The sequence below is a fragment of the Plecotus auritus genome (assembly GCF_963455305.1).
Source record: "Plecotus auritus genome assembly, chromosome: 4".
Lineage (NCBI taxonomy): Eukaryota > Metazoa > Chordata > Mammalia > Chiroptera > Vespertilionidae > Plecotus > Plecotus auritus.
Genome location: NC_137775.1, coordinates 16,158,776 through 16,178,583, shown reverse-complemented (window position 1 = coordinate 16,178,583; position 19,808 = coordinate 16,158,776). Strand labels below are relative to the sequence as shown.

Here is a 19,808-nt window from a genome sequence, read left to right as displayed (position 1 = left end):
GGTACAAAAAATACATAGTAAATAAAGATAAAATATTTTAATAGATTATTTTACTGTGATAGGAAACAGGAAAATTAATCTTCTGACTCATTATATGTTTATTTACAATGATTATCAATCCCCTAAAATACTTTAAATTTTAGATTGCCCTTTAAAAAAGAAAATAATCTGCTGAAACATACCAAGTATGTAGCTAGGAACTTAACTAGAAACATGAATACACTTTTAATGTTCATTTTTAGCATATTTGGTTTTTGGATGAATCATATATTATTACTAGAGGCCAGGTACACGAATTCATGCACTGGTGGGGTCCAGCCAGCCCACTCTAATTGGGGCTCTGGTTGAATATTACCCTTTTATTATATAGGATTATTATTTATTATTATTTATTTCAGAGAGGAAGGGAGAGGGAGAAAGTTAAAGGAACATCAATGATGAGAGAGAATCACTGATTGGCTGCCTCCTGCACAACCCCCCACTGAGGTTCAAGCCTGCAACCCAGGCATGTGCCCTGACCAGGAATTGAACTGTGACCTCCTGATCAATGCTCAACCATTGAGCCACGCCAACAGGGCAGGGGCATATATTATTGATGGAGACATCCCTAGAACATTTTCAAATAATATTTATTTTCCTGGTCACCTGTATTTTATTTCTATCCGTAAAAAGGATTATTAAATATAACATTATATTACCATTTTCACTTTCATTCTACTGTCGTTTTGTTTGTTTGTTTGTTTTTAAATATATTTTTATTGATTTTTTACAGAGAGGAAGGGAGCGGGAGAGAGAGTTAGAAACATTGATCAGTTGCCTCCTGCACATCCCCCACTGGGGATGCGCCCACAACCAAGGCACATGCTCTTGACCGGAATCGAACCTGGGACCCTTGAGTCTGCAGGATGATGCTCTATCCACTGAGCCAAACCGGTTAGGGCTCATTCTACTGTTTTTATTGAAGAGCTACTTATCTATTAAAAGGACATTCAAATTTTACTTAAAGTTAGAAACAAAACCACAAATATTATTTTATCAGCTAAACAAGTGCATTTGCTAAAGTCAAGCCCCTTATTGAGACCTGCTACCATCAATTAAATAAATGTTTCATTAGGTAAGTCATCAAAACTTTAACTTCTAATACTTGGTCAGACACATAAATGTGTGTGTTTATTAATTAAGCAAAAAATTTAAGAGCATTTATTTATAAAAACTAATCACATAATGGTTTTAAGTAAACATAACAAAGACAGTGTTTTTTAAATAATCTGTGAGGTGGCTTTGATTTTGAGACTCTGGAACTGCTGATTTAGTAAAATTGTTGAGATAGTTCTCTTTTGGGCAAGAGAATATTTATTTCCTTAGCTTAAATTAGGCCTAATTAATTTGAGTTATTCTTTTCATACAAACTTCTAAATAATTCTTTTTTAATAAATAGGGCCCACAGGTTTTTTACTCACTGGAAAGATATTTTTACATGGAGTACACACACTTATTGACAATTATTTAATTATACAGGGTGGGCAAAAGTAGGTTTATAGTTGTAATACAAATAAACAAAACAGTAATAATAATATAAGAATAAACTCTGTGTTTTGCATACTCATGACTGCAAACCTAACTTTGCCTACCCCTGTATAATATATATGCATATACCTGTATATTCATTTGTAGTTATTCTTACTATTAAATATATAAGCAATATTTTCCTACTTAAAGCATTGGGAATAAGATTCATAAGTATGTACATACCTACCACAAACTAGTGTGGTATAATCTACTTTTTATGTACCAATCTTAACCTATTTAAAGTAGGGTAAGAAGGGTTGACATGAGCAGGCATTGCTCCCTGATTTTCTGATAGTCTGTGGCAAATCTGCTGGGAAGGAAAGATCAAACCTCCCCACTGTTTGCTCATTCTTTCCCTCCCTCCCTCCCTCCCTCCCTCCCTCCCTCCCTCCCTCCTTCCCTCCCTCCCTCCGTCCATTCCTTCCTTTCTTCCTTTCCTTTGTTAACGATTATCTAAATATTTGTGACAGGAAGACAAAGTATAGCTAATGTGAATCTGTTATAGAGCACAAAGCATATGTGCCTATCCTCATTAGAGTTTTTTAAAATTTCCTTTCTGTTGACATTCTGCACCCAGAATGCATTTTCTCAGTTGCCACTCTGCAGGGAACTCGACAAGGCAGCAGCTGAGTGACACCCATCATTGCTCCCTGAGAACCAAGGAGAGAAACAAATGGGCAGTGTGTGTTATCCCTAGAAGGATATTCATTTGAGAAAAAAAAGTAGTGACCAAATGTGCAATTAACTTATGTGAATTATTAATGGCTAACTTTGAAGTTAAAATGATAGACAGTTCAGGTTTTCTCTAGGAAAAAAAAATTTCTATTTAAAATTTGAGTTGTGTTTAAAAACATTTGTATAAAATAAATCTTTCAGAGTTGAAAGATCTTGGTTTTGCTCTATCCTGAGACAGGTGAAGGAGATACACTGGGGACTGCCCCAAATATAATTGCCTAGAATTCTCATATTGTTAAAAAGTTCAACACCGAGGACAGGCGGAAATAGGCATCCTAATTTAAAATATTGAAAACGTCTAATTTAAAGTATTCTAAAAATATATTTCTCATGTTCCTATTGATATGTTAGTGCCATTAGAAGGCAGGATCATAACAACATTTAAATATAACAGAAACCACCTAAGTTTTGTAACTCAAATAATTTTCTTGATTATAAAATAAACATTCTTAGAATGTATAAATGATTTTCTTTTTCAAATTCGAAGCTCATAGGACTATTGGTGCATTAATTAAATGAATGGCTTTTGGATCCATAAAATCTTTGGTATAATAAATACTGTATAAGCACTTTACTTGGGTAATAATTTAACATTTGGCTTTTCACATTACACTGTCACCAAAAGGAAAAACTTGGAAGCATAAAGATTTAGCTATTTCAGTACACTCTTCTATATCCGACCACAGCTTGGAGCAGAGAGCAGTATTTAATTTATGAGGGTTGTTGAATCCTTCACATTCCAAGTAGCTCCTCCACTCTAAACGTAGGACATACACACATTCTCCATTGTGTTGCAAAAGCTGTAATGTCACTAGAAATCATTGCGAAAAAGAATTTGAGAGATTTTAGATCAGCGATTCTCGAAGTGTGGTCTAATTAGACTCTTCTGAGTGATTTGCTAAAAATGTATATTTCTTGCGTCCAGACCCATGGAATTATAATGTTTGGGGTGATGGGACCCAGAAATCTGATTGGAACAAATTTTCCATCTTTTCAATATAGATATTGCCCTTAGAGAACTACTTCTGAGTTGCAGGAAGGACACATCTAAAAAGATTCCAGTCACTTCCGCTACTGCAACAAAGGGCAAAGCGATCATTTCAGGAAGCCCACACTTGCCCAACCTCCGATTTACTATTTAAAGGAAATAAGCTTTAGCTGTATCTTAGAGCCAAATTGCCCATGGTGGAATTTTTCTCAGGAAAAAGTTATGTCCAGAAAAGAGAAATGCTCTCGATCTTAATCTTACTTCCCTTCTGTACCAGAGGGTTTCCAGGTCCTGGGCTCTGAAAGCTCAGCCATTACTCTCAGTGAGTCCAGGAGCAAACAGATTCCTGAACTGATCTGTAAACTAGCCTCCCTCCCCTCCACACCTCACCTGTGTGAAAGTGTGCTCCCATACAACAGTCAAAATACATGCAAATTTTTGAAACCTAATAATTTTGGCCTATTCATATTTAGATATTAACAAAAATTTATGTTTCTGTAGCTGCAATAATTATATTTTTTATTTTTTCAAAGATTTGGTAGATTCATAATAAAATGAAATACTCAATACTGTTAATACTTTAAAAAGAATGAGGTTTACAAAAATCCTTATATGTGTATTTATATAGTAACAAGTTTTATTATTTCATGCTTGCTATACATAATTTGGAGCACTTAAGGATGTATCATGTTGTATATATTCAATAAACTCTCTTGGTCCTAAAGCTGCCTTTGGATTTGTTGAATAAGATGCCTGTTTAGAAACATGAAATGTAAATCATCTTGAACAAGATTCATTTCACAATATGCAAACTTGAAAGAAGATATGGTAAAACTTGTAGAATGATTCATCAACTGAGATTTGGGTTGGAATGACCTCATCAGAATCTAAACTTTCGTGAGAATTTAAAGTTCAATGCAATGTATTTGATTTAGAAGGAATAGAAAACAAACTTCTAAAATCGTTTAAACAAAGTCTGCTCCAAATTCTCAAATACTATGCTTTTCTCTTTATTACTTCTTCCATAGGCTATAGACCATTCAAGATTATAATGCCCTTGTAATAAAAATTACTGAATTAATTAGCTTAACAGTGATATTATTTGGTACTGTAAGTCTGTTCTTCCTGATTTACCCCTAAATGAAGAGCATTTCCATGCAGAGAACCCCTCACAGACTGCAAAGGGGTTAGCTCTCCTGCTTGCCTTTTCCAGAAAACACTCTGCTACTCCACTTAGACAATTAGCTGAAGGACTGGGAGTGAATATTTGGTAAAACATTCCAAGTTGAAAACAATTTCCTCTTGTAAAACTTCTGTTTCATTTTTGAGAACATGGACAATGAGAAAGATTGCTTTAATATGATGGTTTCTGTAATAAAATTGATCAAAGAGGTTTTGATTTTTAAAAACAACCACTATAATGATACCCTAAACTAGTCTGTTTCCATTTTTTTTAGTTATTCTTTTTGTATAGAATAAATGGAACAGTATGTTTATTATGTCTTTTTATCCCCCAGTGTGTTCATATAAGTGCAAATTATTCATTCACAGAATTGTAGTAACTGAAATAGAATTGAGCTATTTTGTTTGTTTTGTTAAACCATGTCTCCCTAGGAAAAAAAAAAGGTGTTGATGACATTTTTTCATTGTTCTTTTTTCTTTCTACTCTTGTCAGATCAGTATGCATTCTGTCGATATATGATTGACATGTTTGTCCATGGGGATTTAAAACCAGGTATTCCAAACAAATCTTATACTTGTCTGTTTTAATAGTCTTTGTTTCTAGTCAGCTTTTTTATGTTCTAAAGTGTATTTTCTTTTTTTTTATATTGCATAATGCATGTGTAGATCTAGACTAAAACCATAAAAAGAAGTAATAACTTGCATCAGGACCTTTAATTTTACTTTGTATTACTGCACGGCCTATTATAAATGAAGTCAGCTGAAAACTAAAAATTACTAATATCTTCATATACAAAAATTCTAATATCTTTAATAATATCTTGGAGGGAAGAGGTGAATCATCTTGTTTTATTTGTGGTTAATTTAGAATAAAAGACCTCCAACAATGAAACTATCCATTTTTATTTAGTAGTGCACAAAATTCATATTAAAATCAATCACATTTTAAATATTTAATCTTTTTTTTTTCAAAACTGATTTTCTCACTTACATGTGAACTTGGCTTAGTTGCTCCAGAGAACTACTGAAGGAGACAGTCAACCTTGGAGTTTTTAGTCAATGCAATAAGGAAGTATATTTTTACTTAAGAAAATTTACCTATCTTCTCTTCTATCCTTGTTACCCAGAGTGTAACAAGGGATTCTTTATTAACATCTTAATTAAGAAGGACTAACTTGATTGCTTGTGCTATGTCTTTTTAAAACTTATTTATTCAATATATTGGTGTGATGTTGGTTAAAAAATTTGTATGTTTCAGGTGTACAATTCTATAATACATCATCCGTACATTGTATTGTGTTTTCACCAGCCCAAGTCAAAGGAGATTTGCCTCGTGCTATGCCTTTTGCAGATTTAAAAATTGATGGTACCATGGTACCATATCAATGTTTGGGGAAACATTTCTCAGAAGTTGGTATTATTAAGGAAGGAGCTAATATACTTTAGCATAATTGAAGCAGACTATTTTAAAAAAACTATATCTTGGTTTCTCAAGTGTTTTTGTGGAAAACTTTCTAAAATGTATCATAATTTATGCATATATTGGCAAAAAGAAATATCGTATCTAAAACAAATATACAACATACCTAGAAGAACATGTGAACTTTGGCTCTCAGGAAAAGTTAATTAATTCTAGTAACATATTCAAGTAGATTTCCTCCCCCCGCCTCTTCATCTTCTCATTTTTATTTACTTTCTTAATGAATTAGAAACTGAAACGAGAGGGGAAATACTGAAAAATATGTTGATGCTTTCAGTAGAAATTAATATTAACATATGTGTATTGTATTACAATAAATGTAGATGGAAACATTTCTTTCTGAAAACTTCACAACAGATTACAGCTAGGAGGAACAGTAAAACCATCTCTGCAAAAGTTAAGGAGAATTTAGTTATGAACAATACAGGGAGAGCCCTTCTAAAGTCATATGTGAACATTCTCTGAACAGCCATGAGTTCAGATCTGTAGTACTACTATGTAATATCCTAACTCCTGAAAATAATTCTGAATTGTTATAGATTTCCTAAAACCATTGATTGACTTTCCAATTGCCTTCTTAATTTATTTAATCTACATACATTGATACTTTTGAAGGTTTGTTGCTGTAATGTATACAAAATTAAAGACTATGTAGATCAGTATTTCTTGTGAGGTGAGGCGTGGAATGGAAGAATCTGGAGAAGGAAAAGCTGTATGGTAGAGCATGCCCGTTGTTTCATGTAACAAATAATGTAAATCTTCATAAATGTACAGAAGGAAGATTAATAATATTGTCTTTGTTGGTGAGATAATACACAAGATAGAGTTAGCAAGCACAAAATATGGCTTGTATTTTGAAAAATAAGAAATGAGAAGTAAGATTTAATCTGGGCTTATTAATTTGAGAAAATGCAAGTGATAAGACTTTGACTCTGACTGACAATTCGAGAATAAAACAATTCCCGCCAAGTTTATTGCTCTGCACGTATCCACTATTTAGAAAACATTTGTGCTTCCATCTGTTTCTGTTTGGGATTAGTGGAACACCTGTTATTGTTTAGCTAGAGTTCATTATTAATGACTGGTAATGAGTTTTTAAAACTATAATTCGATTTTCCCCTTGGGATACAGTATTTCCTTTGTGTAATATTGTCACACCCTCAACAATAGTGCAAGTTACAGTTCAAATTTGAAAAACCTTATTAAGCTCTGACCAGCTGGTTCAGTTGGTTGGAGCATCCTCCCTTACGGATTTGATTCCTTGGTCAGGGAGCATGACAAGAGGCAACCAATCGATGTTAATCTCTCACCTCTCTCTCTCTCTCTCTCTCTCTCTCTCTCTCTCTCTCTCTCTCTCTCTCTCTCTCGTCTCCCCCTTCCTCTCTCTAAAAAACATAGCCTCAGGTGACGACTAAAAAACCCAAAAATCTTATTAATGAAGTATGCTGACACCGTGATGTTAAGTCCCAAGTTTCACCTTTTTATCCTATTAAGTAGAATATTTCTATGATAGAGTTAATTTTATTTTTTAGCTAAGATTTTTATCTATATAGCTGAAGATGAACTGACTTGTTCTTTCTGATTCTCTATCGTAATAACCCCCACCTCAATTACAGGGATTATTTTAATAAACTAGCATAATGTATAAGGATCATATCATTTTATTGTATCTAAAATTATCCTGTACTGACTCACTCTATATTAAGTTGAAAAATAAGAAAAAAAGCCTTAAATCTTGAAAGTGAGCATATGCTACTAAAGTGGGATCCTATGGCAATTGGAATAGATACATATTAAGTGTATACTTTTAGGGATATTGTGGACACTTGAAGAAAGCCCCACTCCAGAAGTACTCTCTTTTTGCTATCTTTTAATGACCTAACAACCCCACTATTAGATCTCTTGATTTTGTAGATGATCAATGTTATAGGATGAATTTATTTTTAATTGTCCATAATCTGTCTTAGGGAGGAGAGAGGAAAAGAGAGCTAGAGAGAACAAGAATGAGAGAGAGCAAGAGCGAGAGAGCGAGAGAGCGAGAGAGAGAGAGAGAGAGAGAGAGAAAGAGAGAGAGAGATCCTGTCATCATATGGTGGCTGTTTTGAAGCTGGTAACTCCTACTTTTTACCTTAGGCCTAATGTACTCTAGTTGTCATTATCTTATAAGAGAAGTATTAAAATTGGTCAAGACAGACTTTAGTTGCAATACTGAGACTCAGTTCATGAGTTTGTGTGTGTGTGTGTGTTTAATTTCTTTTTAGTTTTTAGAAATTGATAGTACAGATGGTCAAGATAAATTATTTTAGATTTTCAAAGTTGATTTCTCTTTATCAACGTTCCAGTAACTCTAATTTTCTTTTTTGATGCTCTGTACATTTTTCTTAAGTGAAGGCTATAACAGTTTTTTCTTTCTTTGTTTTTGTTTGGTTTTAATTCAGTTTTATTTAGGTAGGTTATTTTTAAAAAATCACGATGTTGCTAGGCATTTTCATATTTCCTATTCATCAACTTCCACATGGCTCAAATGAATTGCATGCATCACTGGACAGAGTCAACCAAGTCAACAAATTTCTATAAGTAAGAAATCACATGGCTCACAGATCTCTTTATATTAACTCTAGATAAAGAAATCAATTTAAATGGCGAGTACAAGATCCAGGGTTAGTGTGCTTTGGCTTAGTAATTTTAACACTTTTTTTCAGCTTTTCATCTCTGTAACCATTATGATTAAAGTTCAATACAAGTTAACGTTTATTCCTTAGAAGTTATCCCACCATTGAAATTCTAACTACTATCTCACTTTGTCTTGAGCCAATAATTCACATCAAGATAATTTATTCCATTTTCTATGCCTCTTAAAATTGAAGGTATTCACTTCTCAAAATTTTCTCTGACTATAGTAAGGTATTCGTTGGCAGCCTATATTCTAATTCGTTGGCAGCCTGTATTCCAATTCCATAGCTAGAAAGAGCCTCAAGGAATGTTAGTGCTCTCATTTTATTAAGATCCTTTTCTTAAAATTCATTGTTATATAACTGAATTTCTGGTTTGATCCTGCTGATAAGAGGACAAATGTAATTGCATTATATTAACTGTTACTTAATGGTTTAATTCAATGAATTTCAAAACTCAGTTGGCTATACTGGAGAAGAGTAAGTACAATTCAGCCATACTTTCCTCTCCTCCAAAAAAAGACTGCCTCATAAAAATATACTCACTTTAGTTCTAAACATCCATTTATTTTCACAAAACAAAAGAATTGGGAGATTTGATTTATACTCAATGGTATTTGTTGAATTTCTTCAGCAAGTTGATAGTCCAGAAAAGAGATAAGATGTCATAAATAATTTTGTAACTAAGGGTAACTTGAAAAGTATGCAATAGAGGCTCAGAAAATATACATGTTAATCTCAGTATACTAGGAATAAATAATGATCTTCAAATACTACTTGGACTTCTTACAGAAGTAATAATAAAAGAATAGCAAAATTTTCATAAGAACTTAAGCATAGCAAAGCTAAATGTTTATTTCATTAATTTCCTAATATCGAAGGTTCATATACTCCAAATTGGAAACATTTTCAGAAAAAAAACTGACTGCTCATCAGCTATCATGAATAAAATTGCACTGTATTTATTTATAGATACTACTTCAAAATTTCAAACTCATATTTACTAGGTTCTAGTATATTATTAATTACATCATCAAAATGCAACAGTTGATTTTTGAAATCTTTGCTGGCTCATTATTTTGTTGAAAAAATATGTCATTTTTATTTCATATGTGCAAACTTTTCATATTTAAATTTATAAACATTAATTAGAATGATAAATCCAATGATTTTTTATTTATACATTAGCAAATGCTTTCTGATACCTGTCTTCACATTTCTTCAGCATTTGTATATTTAAAAACCATAAATTTGGCACACTGAATTTATAAGAGATGAAAGAGCACTGTACATACCCTTTTAACAAAATTAGATGGTTCATATTCTTGCCACAAAATACTCCATGATAAAGTCCTTCCGATTGAAGGACTAACCAAATGAAGATGCCATATTTCCTGTTTTGTTCTTTGAAATGTATTGCTCACTTGATTCTTGAATTTGAGAAAATACATTGTCATTTGAAGATTCATGAAATGAGATTTCACTTGAATGAGCATTTTCAATTTCCCTAATCATTAAAGTTTAGCATCCTGTTATTAGTCTTTTTTGCATTCATTTTCTGACTTATCTAATAACTGAAACATCTTCCTCTGTCAATTTTCTTCTCTTTGTGGTTATGGATGGGGAAAAAAATTCTAAATTCTAAACTGTGTTCAGTGAAACTAAAAGTATAAATGTCTTCAAGCTCCTGTTATGCCTTCTTCAATGATGATGCAATACTTAACATGTGGGACAACACATGAGATAATACTGATTTATATTACAATTTTACGATTGCATCATCCTTCTAGACCATTCATCATTATTTCATTTTTTATTATTTTAGTCTTTTTTGGCATTGTTGGGAAGAATTGATGAGCAATAATAAAATAATTCCTAAGTTTATAAAATAGAAAATTTTCAAGGTATAGGTAAAGTAGATCATGAAGATTTCATAATGGGTCCTGGATTTTTTAAATTGCTTAATGGTGCCGCATGGTGATTACAAGAGAGAATGCATTTTATTATGTTTTAAAAATTAAGTAATGTTTTTCTTTGTTCCTTGGAAGACCTATAAGAAAAAAACAAGATAAGACATATCAGTCTCCACAAATAATTACAATTGCTTGAAAAAAGAAACTCAAAAACTAATTGGCTCCTATGGACCCTGATAGCATACTGAAAACCAAGAGAACATAATGTGGGGTCATACAAGCCAGGATTTAAATTCTCTGTCTGTGTATTTTTAGTTTTAATCATTGAGTCTCAGTTTCTTCATAAAGTTTAATTCTTAAAGTACCGCTGGAATAAAAATTTCCAGAGCCCCCACCAGAGGATGAGATATGGTAGGAAGCTTTATTTCTGTGGAATTACATCCAAAGGCCCATTTCTCTTAGTCCAGTCATAGAAGTAAAGCTTGGATTTCAGTAAAGCTAAAAGCAAAGCCAGTGGCCAGAGTTTCCATGCCATGTTGGAGCTGGGTCCAGTACAGCATTGGGCTAATTGCAGTCCATTAGTCCATTGCATCTGGGGTCCACATGGCTGTGGACCATGTGGGCAAATGCAGGGAAGCAGGAGCAAAAAAGCCCCACAAGCCCAGAGTCACACAAGTCCCAAGAGAGCCAAGAGCACAAGAGAGCCGGCTTCTCTGTTCAGGGTTATGCACCCCAAATCTACGCACCCTTGCTATGACCATTCCCATTCTAGGCAACCGTCTCTGTCCCAGGTGTGACTGACAGCAAGCACCTTGCTAGTCCCCTCCAACTTTATGTGTCTCTTTTCCCTTTCTTGGATCCTTCTGGAATATAAAGTTGTGGCTTCCTGGTGAAGCTGCCCAAATGACATGCCTATAATATCTGGCCTTCTCTTTGCTCCTCTTCTATTATTAATAACCAGCTAATTACAATGGTATCAAAACTATAGTTTTTCTAGTGTGAAGTATCCGAGGAGATCTTATGGAAAAAGTGAAAATTAAAATGAGTCTTGAGACATCGGTAAGATATGCTTACGTGAAATTAAAAATAGAAACATATAAGGCTGAAGAGATATTAATGAAGGCAAAGAATCACAGCCTCTTGAAGTGTTATTTTGTGACTACCAGTTGTTGAGTGTTTACTCTGCTAGGTTCTTACATAATCTTATTTTATTCTTATAAAATATTGTGAGGATGTGTATTACCATGCCTGTCTTATAGAAGCGATAATTGAGGTATAGTTTGTTTCCTCATATCTTGGAGATTCAAACCCAGGCCTGCCCAATTCTAGAGTCTTCAGGAATATGATCAAATCTCCCTGCTGCTTCCCAGCCATAGATGGGAAACCACAAGTGGTTCACTTTGGCTGGCATTCGGAGGACCTGGAAAGAGAAACAGAATTGATCTAGAGAGGTGGGATGGAGAGGATTATGATGCGTTCAAATATGTCACAGATGTAGAATCATGAAATTTATTATTACAGACACCAAAGGAGAGGAAAATAAAAGATTATTCGGAGATTGTTGTCCTGAAAAATCAAATTGATGACCTAAATAGGGAGTGAAGAAAGGAGTGGGTCAAACTCCATGGAGTAGGTGGGGCTAGAGAAGTAGGAGACTGAACTCATAACCTATTCTTAAAGCCACAGATGGTATTCAGTTGCAAAGGGGAATTTGTGAATATTCCCATCTAAACATTATTTCTTAAGCACCGACTAAATACCAAGGTTAATACCAGGTATTTTCATGCACCTTACTCATTTAATTCTCACAGCAAACTCTGAAGCAGGTGATTAGATAATCGAGTTTCAGGGAGAGGTCAGTAGTGGCGTTGGGGTGACCAGAGGAATGAGTGAAATAAGTCAGTGTACAAATACTGAATATCTTCACACTCAGCAGCCACAGGCCGCAGGCTCGGCTCAGTATAGTAAAGAAATAAGAATGCTGAAAGATGATGCTTAACTTTAACAAATTGAGTGGATGATTTTTTGAATGGAAAAAAGAAACTAGTAAATAATAGAAAAAATTTAAACTTGAGTTAGAATGCATAATACACACACTAACTGTTACAAGTTTCAGAGAGATACCTGTGATTCCTGACATTAAGGGAGATAACATGCATCTAGAACTTGAAAGATGGATAATATTTGCCTATGTGGTAAAGAATATACTGTATAGGGCTTGCTTTGTATATGAGTGAAAGAGAAAATGAATGGGACATGACACGGCCGTGCCTATAAAACTGATGTATTTATATGACAGGGAAGATGTCAGACTGGCAAGAGGATACATTAAGATTAGAAAACATTGGGAAATAAGACATGGTAAGTTAGTGGTGACAGATTACAGACACTTGCTCAATCAGGCAAAGCTGGTATTTGGCATGGAAAGCACCAGAGTCTTTGAAGGATTTTAAATAGAACAATGACACGACACCAACATTTGAGAGTGTGATCAGGCAACATTCTGCTTAGGTGATCGGAAAAGGGATACAGCTTGTGAAATATCGCTAAAGCTGATGAGCCTGAGACATGGTGGGGGAAGGAAGGGCAGGCTTCCTAAGCCATTGTTCACGTAGGTGGTGATGGGAACAGTCTATAATGACTTAAGAAATTAGTGTTGCAACTCAAAATGCTACAAACTGTTTGGACACTTTAAGTTCATACACATAGTAGAAGTTTAAATGAGGTCTAGACATAAATGAAAACAGTGAAATATGTGTGACAAATTGTTAAAACCACAGTGTAATGTGGAAAGCACCAGAATTGGACCTGTTTGTAACCTAAAATAGAGCAAGAGCTGCCTCCCACCTCTGGCTGGTTTCTGTTGTTTTGCATGGTTTTATTTTCACCTAATGCATGGACCTTTCAGGCAGTGAGGGTAGGGGCTGAGGCACACAGACTCCGGATCTGGGCTGCATGGCTTCAAATGGAGGTCCCACCCCTTGCTTGAATATGACTTAGTCAAGAGACTCAGTCTCTTTAGGCCTCCATGTCCTCCTCTGTGGAATGAGGGTGATAGGGTTGCAGCATCCATGAGCCAGTGGTCAAAGTGCTCTTAAGCATCCACAGCTCTCTGAGTACTAATTGAACACCTAAGAGTTGTTGCAAGTAGAACTTTGTTAGGAAGAGGAAAACAGTTTTTTAGAACCACCTCAAAAAATAATATATCAGACCAATTTTGCCCATTCTAGCCACCTGATGTCCTTTAGCCTTGGTTCTAGCATCTCTTAGATGTGGATAATAATTAAATAATTTATAATGTTATGTTGAAGATCTTATAAAAAACATCCTGCATTACATACATGTAATAACTTTGGTTTATGTGTATTCTGGGTGAGTTCTAAGAACTATGCTAGATTCTATAGATACAGCAATTAGCAAATAGGGATGGTACTGACTTCTCTAAAATGGGATAATAGACATTAATTTATAGGGTTAATGTATGGGTTAACACACACACACACACACACACACACACACACACACACACACACACCACATATACTTAAAACACTACCTGACTAGGGCAAGCATAATAAGTCCTATTTAAGTCTATAGTGGTGATGGGGTAGTGGGTGCCCAGATATAGCAAAATTGTCATTTTTCTACCCACCACTCTATATCTTTCTGATTTAATTACTGTATGTCATTATCGCTCTCTCCCTAACAAGTTTTGCCTTTCTGCCTTATACATACCTTTCAGAAGCACTTGCCTTTAATCCCTACTGACTCATACTTTGCCAGATACATGATGTGTTTATTAAATTGAATTCATGATGTATAGTATTTATCTCACAGAAAACAATGTATTGATGATCATCCCAGAGCATCCCTCTTTATTCATTCCTAGAAATAATCTTGTCATTTAAAAAGCTGACAGGTTTCTAAGCATTGTAAATAGGCCCTTTATAAAGATTCTTAAAGGAGTTATTGGCACTATCTCTAGAGACAGAGGCTCCGAATTAACAGAGCTGGGGTTGCTGTGTGCATCACACACTGCAGGCAGCATACAGAATTAGACAGAGTGACAGCAAAAAGGAGAGAGAGCCTACATTTAATTACAGGCGTGCCTCGTTCCTGGGTTTGGCATGCCCCCATGAAAGTTGCCTTCTGATTATTTGAAGTCTGTGGAAGCTGCTCAGGATAAATGTAGCCGATTTTCATATTTGTCTCAATCAATCCATTAAACATTCTAGTTACTATAAATAGCTGGAATGTACACAGAAATAGATCCAAGCACTTCTGAGTGGCTGTAATTCCTCCCATGTTGATACCACTCTGTGTATGCTTCATGTGATAAAGGGCTTTGGGCCTGGGGAGAAAGCTAGTAAATAAGACTGCTCTCCCCGTAATAGAATGTTGATATGATTTTACTTTCTCTGTGCCCATTAAAGGAAACAAAATGCAGACCTAAGGTTTCATTTGTTTACTCACATTCTCGGGATTTTGTCTCCTAGCCTTTTGAAAGAGGTGTCAGATTCTAGAGGGATATCTTTGCTGGGAGGGGGCTTTCATTAAATTGTTGTTTTGGTCTAGCCTTGTCACTATTAGTGGCATGGGCCTGCTATCAGACAGGAATACATTTCTTCTCAGGTAACCTACTGGGACTATTCAAAGCACATTCTGAAATAGTCTGAAATGGAACAAATAATACAGAGTAATTTGAATTACTTTATGAGAAGCAAGGAAAATTAAGTCTTAATCAAAGAATTATCAAACTAATTAGGTGTTATTTATTAATGTGTTATGTCTTATAATAATCTTATCTGTCACTTTATATGCAAGAGTGCAGATTTAAAAAGCATTCTAGTAATTATGTGAATGTATTCCCGGAGTGCTATTCTAAGGTTCATTTGGTTGAACCTACTAGATAAAGGACAGAGATTCTAGACTTTCTAACCATTCAAATAAATACCTTATTATAAACATGGAAATAAGTACCCTTCATGCCTATTTTGTATAACCAATTGTAAACTAAATAGTGTGATATAACTACGTTTAAAGAGACCTCTTTGATAAACAAATATTTCTTATCCATAGCTTTTTTCCTGTATAGGATATTTGTGCAAGATGGCAAAAATGAATTTTGCATTAACATTAATGTTACCATCTGTAAACTGTTCAACAAGTTGCTCAGTAATTTGATCAGTTTTATGACTGCTGTTCTAGCCCAATATATTTCACATTTTGGTTTTCTAAAATGTTCTATGTTGCAGCAATAATATAATAACTCTCTCACATTTGAAGACAATGTGTTTTGGTTATTTATATCTTCATCCACATCAGGTTGATATACTCAAGGTCATTTAATTGATTTCCAACAGTCACTGAACCCCTAATATGTACTCAATGCTAGTGGTTATAACATGAGTTTCAAAGCAGAATGAGGTAACAATCTTGGCAAAGATGATTACAATAAAACAATGAACACTATAAAGAAACTAGGGGAGAAAATGGGAGAAGGTACTAATTAAGTACTAAATCATATGATGCAGATTTTACTCACGATATATGTCTAGAGAGGAGAGGGGCACAGAGGTCAGGACAGGCTTCATAAAGGTGTAGTGCTAGTATTTTGTCAATGCTTATCGTCAGCTTTATGATTGTTATTATTCACTGTTTACAACGAGTTCAGCATTTTTTCCTTTTTAGGTGGTCAATTTTTCACCCCAACAGGGAAAAGTATATAGTGATATAATTTGATGCACTTTTTAAAATTAATAATACCAAGTGAGCCCGGCCGGTGTGGCTCAGCGGTTGAGCATCAACCTATGAACCAGGAGGTCATGATTCTATTCCCGGTCAGGGCACATGCGCAGGTTATGGGATCAATCCCCAGTGGGGGATGTGCAGGAGGCAGCCAATCAATAATTGTTTCTCATCATTGATGTTTTCTCTCTCTCTCTCTCTCTCTCTCTCTCTCTCTCCTTTCCTCTCTGAAATCAATAAAAATATTTTTTAAAAATAATAATACCGAGTGAGAAATCAATATACAGTAAAAACTGAACAAAGTAACATCTCACAACATAGATGTCATCTAGCCCACTGTGTGTCCTTTCAAATTGGACCTCATTATACTGATGTCTGTCCTTTGTCATTTACTCTTAATTATTTCTGTATCTCTCACATCCTCACTAGTCAATATTTCTGCTTTATGATTGATATGCTTCTTTCCTGAAGGAAAAATTGTCACTTACAAACCACTTTCTACTGAAACTGTCCACAGTGTTTAGGTAATAAGCATGTGTTTAGTGACATGAGTCATTGTAACAATTGTAATCTCATATAGAAAGTGAGGGAAAATAGATAGGAAAAGGACAAAATTGTCATATTAAAACATCCTATGAAAAACAAACTGATTTAATATTTTCTCTATATGTCAGTTTCATAAGATGTAAACCTTTTCTATTTTCTGTGATGCATGACAATAATTACATTAATAATGATTCCTCCCAGAGGATTATTTTTTGTATAATTATAAACAGCCTCCTGGCAGACACTGGATAAGCAGTGTGTATTGTTTTAAATGCCAAACTAATATTAATTACATACAATTTAAAACAGGAAGCGAAGTTGGATGACTTTCAAATGTGTCATTCAAGTGAGAATATATTTGTAAATTTAATTGTGGCTTTAAGCCTATTAAATAGTAATTATTATCATGTTCCCATTTTATCCTTTATCTATTAAGTGCAAGCATTGAAATATTAAATTTATGTCCTATGCCTGTAATTGAAAAGGTGTGGAGTTTTGTCATGTTTATTAAGGAACCCAGTAGAATAAAAGTCCCCCTAAAACAAAACATCAAGTCATTTTTTTTCTCCTTGAGGTACATTTCAAAAAACAGAAGGTCCCCTATTAATTGGCTCTATGCTTCTTCCTTAGGCTTTTTGTGTCTTTTTGAGTAGCTTATGAACACAGAATATTTTCATGTGTCAGAGACAACTTTAAAAAAAAGAAAAAGGAAATAAATATTCCCACAGATGGAAACAAAGGGTAGGACAGTTGCAAAATCCCTTCCGTTTGCCCAGTCCGGAGTGGTGTGTGGAAATAGCTAAATGGGTGGCTAAAAAGTGTCTGATTTTATTTTATATGAATGAGATCCCTGTATAAAAGAGAAGCAACACTATTTTTCAAATGATGAGAATTTGAAATCCTGCAGATATTTAACATTTCACTGGATGACTCCATGGCAAGTAGGACATCTACATTTTAAGTCCATGAGATAGTTTTTATTTTCTCTTTTTTAAATGGAAAAGTTAATCCACCTAATTTGTCTTATAAATCTTTTTTTCTACCAACTTTGACCTTTGTACTAAAAGAAAAATATAGAATTAATATTACCTATCTGTCTGTATATTCCATCTTCACTGTCTCCTCCAGGCCTCACCCTGTGTACAAATGTGATTTGGTGTGGAGTTGAAAGAGATATTGTTCAGATAACTAGAAAAAAATATATTTGAGGAAAGAAGAATTAGTCATTCTGAAAGTTTTGAAAACATACCAGTTGACAGTGTATTTAGAATTGTAACAATGAGGTCAGGTAATAAGGAAATTTGTCTTAATGTACTGAGCCTCTTTGATGGGTTGCTTGAAGTTAATTCAGCATCTAATCAATGTTAAATAAAACATGACTACTGAAGAAAGCTATATAACTTTGTATATTAGGAAATGAATATTTACAGGTCTTCCAATAGTTATGAGTCATTTGTCATAATAGGTAAAATAATTGTCATTTATATTAACTTTCTAAATAGATTCAATATATAGAAAAACAAAATGAAGTCCAAAAATGGTTCTGTTCTCTAAGCAGAACATTGGTTTAGCCACTTATCTTTCTAGAGACCTTTTTTTATTTTTCATCTAAAACATTAGGACTTTGAAATAACTTATTTCAAAGGTTTCTTCTACATCCCCAAACTCTATAATTATGATTTGATGCATCTATCTTTGTTAACTTCCAAACATCAGATATTCTGTCATAACCAAGATGCAAGAATAAATGGAACAATGGTATGATCTTGAATGAATCTTATTTTCTTTTTTGAGTTGACTATTCCATGAAATTTTTTCTAGTTCATAAATTGAAGATGAAGGGGAAAAAACAGAAATGTTACCTTTATCATTTTTAATCAAAAGGATGTATGAAATATGTATTTGGCTACTTGTCCTTGCTTTCCATCAAAGTGAATATGCAAATATATAATAACATATGGAAATATTAGGGAAGCTTTTTACAGGAAGAAAAGAAACCTTTCTAGTAGAAACATTTTGGCCTGGAGGATGGTCTTTGATCTAAGAAGTTGAAGTTTTGGTGTTTTAGTAGGGTCACATAGCCAATTTACACTAAATAATCCATTTGCTTAAAACTTTATAAAATCATCAAAAATATGAGAGTTAATAACTATTAAAATATATTATTAGAATAACCCAATGAAGTAATTGTGTCCTCTTCTTCAGTGTGTTCTATATACGTCTTCTGGCAAAACTGAAAACTCATAATTCAAGTGACAAAACAATGAAACCATTAGTCCATACACAGTATCTAGATGGGTAAATGAAAAACTTGCTGCCCTTATCTGGGTATAGACTTCTCATTTGCTTGCAGATGTTCAAGTTAAATTGTGCATCTTGATTTCTTTCTCTCTCTTCCCACATCAAATTCATTTAAAAGTCCTACTGGGTTTAAGTCAAAATGTACTCTGAATTAATCCACCTATCTAAGATTTCTATGTTTTTCATTGACCATATATTTAAAATTGCCACCTATTATTCTGAATAGCATTTCTTATTACTCTTCCTTGGTACATTTTAAAATAGGATACTTATTTCCATTTTACTTATTTAGTTGATATGTTTTGTCCCTTTTAATAGGATCTCAGCTCCATGAACAAGGTGATTTTGTCTGTACTGTTCACAGCTATAACTCCATGTCCTAGGAAAGTGTCAAGTGCTAGCAGGCACTCTACAAATAAATCTCCACTGAAGCCCACCCAGTCTAAGCCCACATCATCTCTCATCTGGTTTATTTCAATAATCTCCAACTGATATCCTACTGTCTCTCATACCCTTTTCTTTATAAGCATTATTTTTGTTCACACAATAGCCAGTCATCTTTTTAAAAAGCCCATAGATCATACTAAACCCTTTATAAGCTTACCATTGGCCTTAGAACACTGTCCCAAAGGCTGTTCCAGACATAGTAGAACCACCTAGAAAGCTGTGATAGG

At 34.1% G+C, this 19,808-nt stretch overlaps 1 protein-coding gene and 1 long non-coding RNA gene across 5 annotated transcripts in view; one reads left to right on the top strand and one right to left on the bottom strand.

Annotated features, from left to right (window-relative positions):
- TRDN (triadin) overlaps positions 1 to 19,808 on the top strand; it is a 301,414-nt gene that overhangs the window by 94,176 nt on the left and 187,430 nt on the right. For all 3 annotated transcript variants that reach the window (XM_080663584.1, XM_080663583.1, XM_080663585.1), the window contains exon 9: positions 4,968 to 5,027. In XM_080663584.1, the coding sequence (XP_080519710.1) occupies positions 4,968 to 5,027 (60 nt within the window). The remainder of the gene's footprint in view (positions 1 to 4,967; positions 5,028 to 19,808) is intronic.
- The window catches only part of LOC308245789, a 32,014-nt gene continuing 20,591 nt past the window's right edge, over positions 8,386 to 19,808 (bottom strand). The window contains exons 7-9 of one of the 2 annotated variants that reach the window (XR_013960332.1): positions 17,923 to 18,021; positions 11,783 to 11,959; positions 8,386 to 10,676 (exon numbers count right to left, since the gene is read on the bottom strand). This is a non-coding gene — a long non-coding RNA (uncharacterized lncRNA). The remainder of the gene's footprint in view (positions 10,677 to 11,782; positions 11,960 to 17,922; positions 18,022 to 19,808) is intronic. The other variant, XR_013960333.1, reaches the window with a different exon arrangement.